General features: G+C 60.7%; 1 protein-coding gene across 1 annotated transcript; it reads left to right on the top strand.

Moving 5' to 3' along the window:
• Positions 1 to 55: 55 nt before the first annotated feature.
• LOC121939776 (histone H1-like) lies at positions 56 to 328 on the top strand (the record flags this gene model as incomplete). The annotated part of the gene is made up of 1 exon (XM_042482730.1): positions 56 to 328. A coding segment is annotated over exon 1 (273 nt), but the record flags the coding sequence as incomplete, so codon positions are not given.
• Positions 329 to 333: the final 5 nt, after the last annotated feature.

Raw genomic sequence — 333 nt, 5'->3', positions numbered from 1 at the left:
ATCAGTCCAGTCTGACTCTCTGTTATCCTGACGAGGAACAGCACTGCAGGACAACATGGCAGAAGAAGCTCCAGCTCCAGCCGCCGCCGCTCCGGCCAAAGCAGCCAAGAAGAAGGTCTCCAAACCGAGGAAGGCCGGTCCCAGCGTCAACGAGCTGCTCGTCAAAGCTGTGGCCGCATCCAAGGAGCGGGGCGGCGTGTCTTTGGCCGCCCTCAAGAAGGCTCTAGCTGCCGGAGGATACGATGTGGAAAAGAACAAGGTCCGCGTCAAGACCGCCATCAAGTCTTTGGTGGCCAAGGGCACTCTGGTGCAGACCAAGGGGACCGGGGCCTC

The sequence above is a fragment of the Plectropomus leopardus genome, unplaced genomic scaffold (assembly GCF_008729295.1).
Source record: "Plectropomus leopardus isolate mb unplaced genomic scaffold, YSFRI_Pleo_2.0 unplaced_scaffold59515, whole genome shotgun sequence".
NCBI classification, from domain to species: domain Eukaryota; kingdom Metazoa; phylum Chordata; class Actinopteri; order Perciformes; family Serranidae; genus Plectropomus; species Plectropomus leopardus.
The sequence above is the reverse complement of the archived record's forward strand: the minus strand, read 5'-3'. Positions and strand labels throughout refer to the sequence as shown.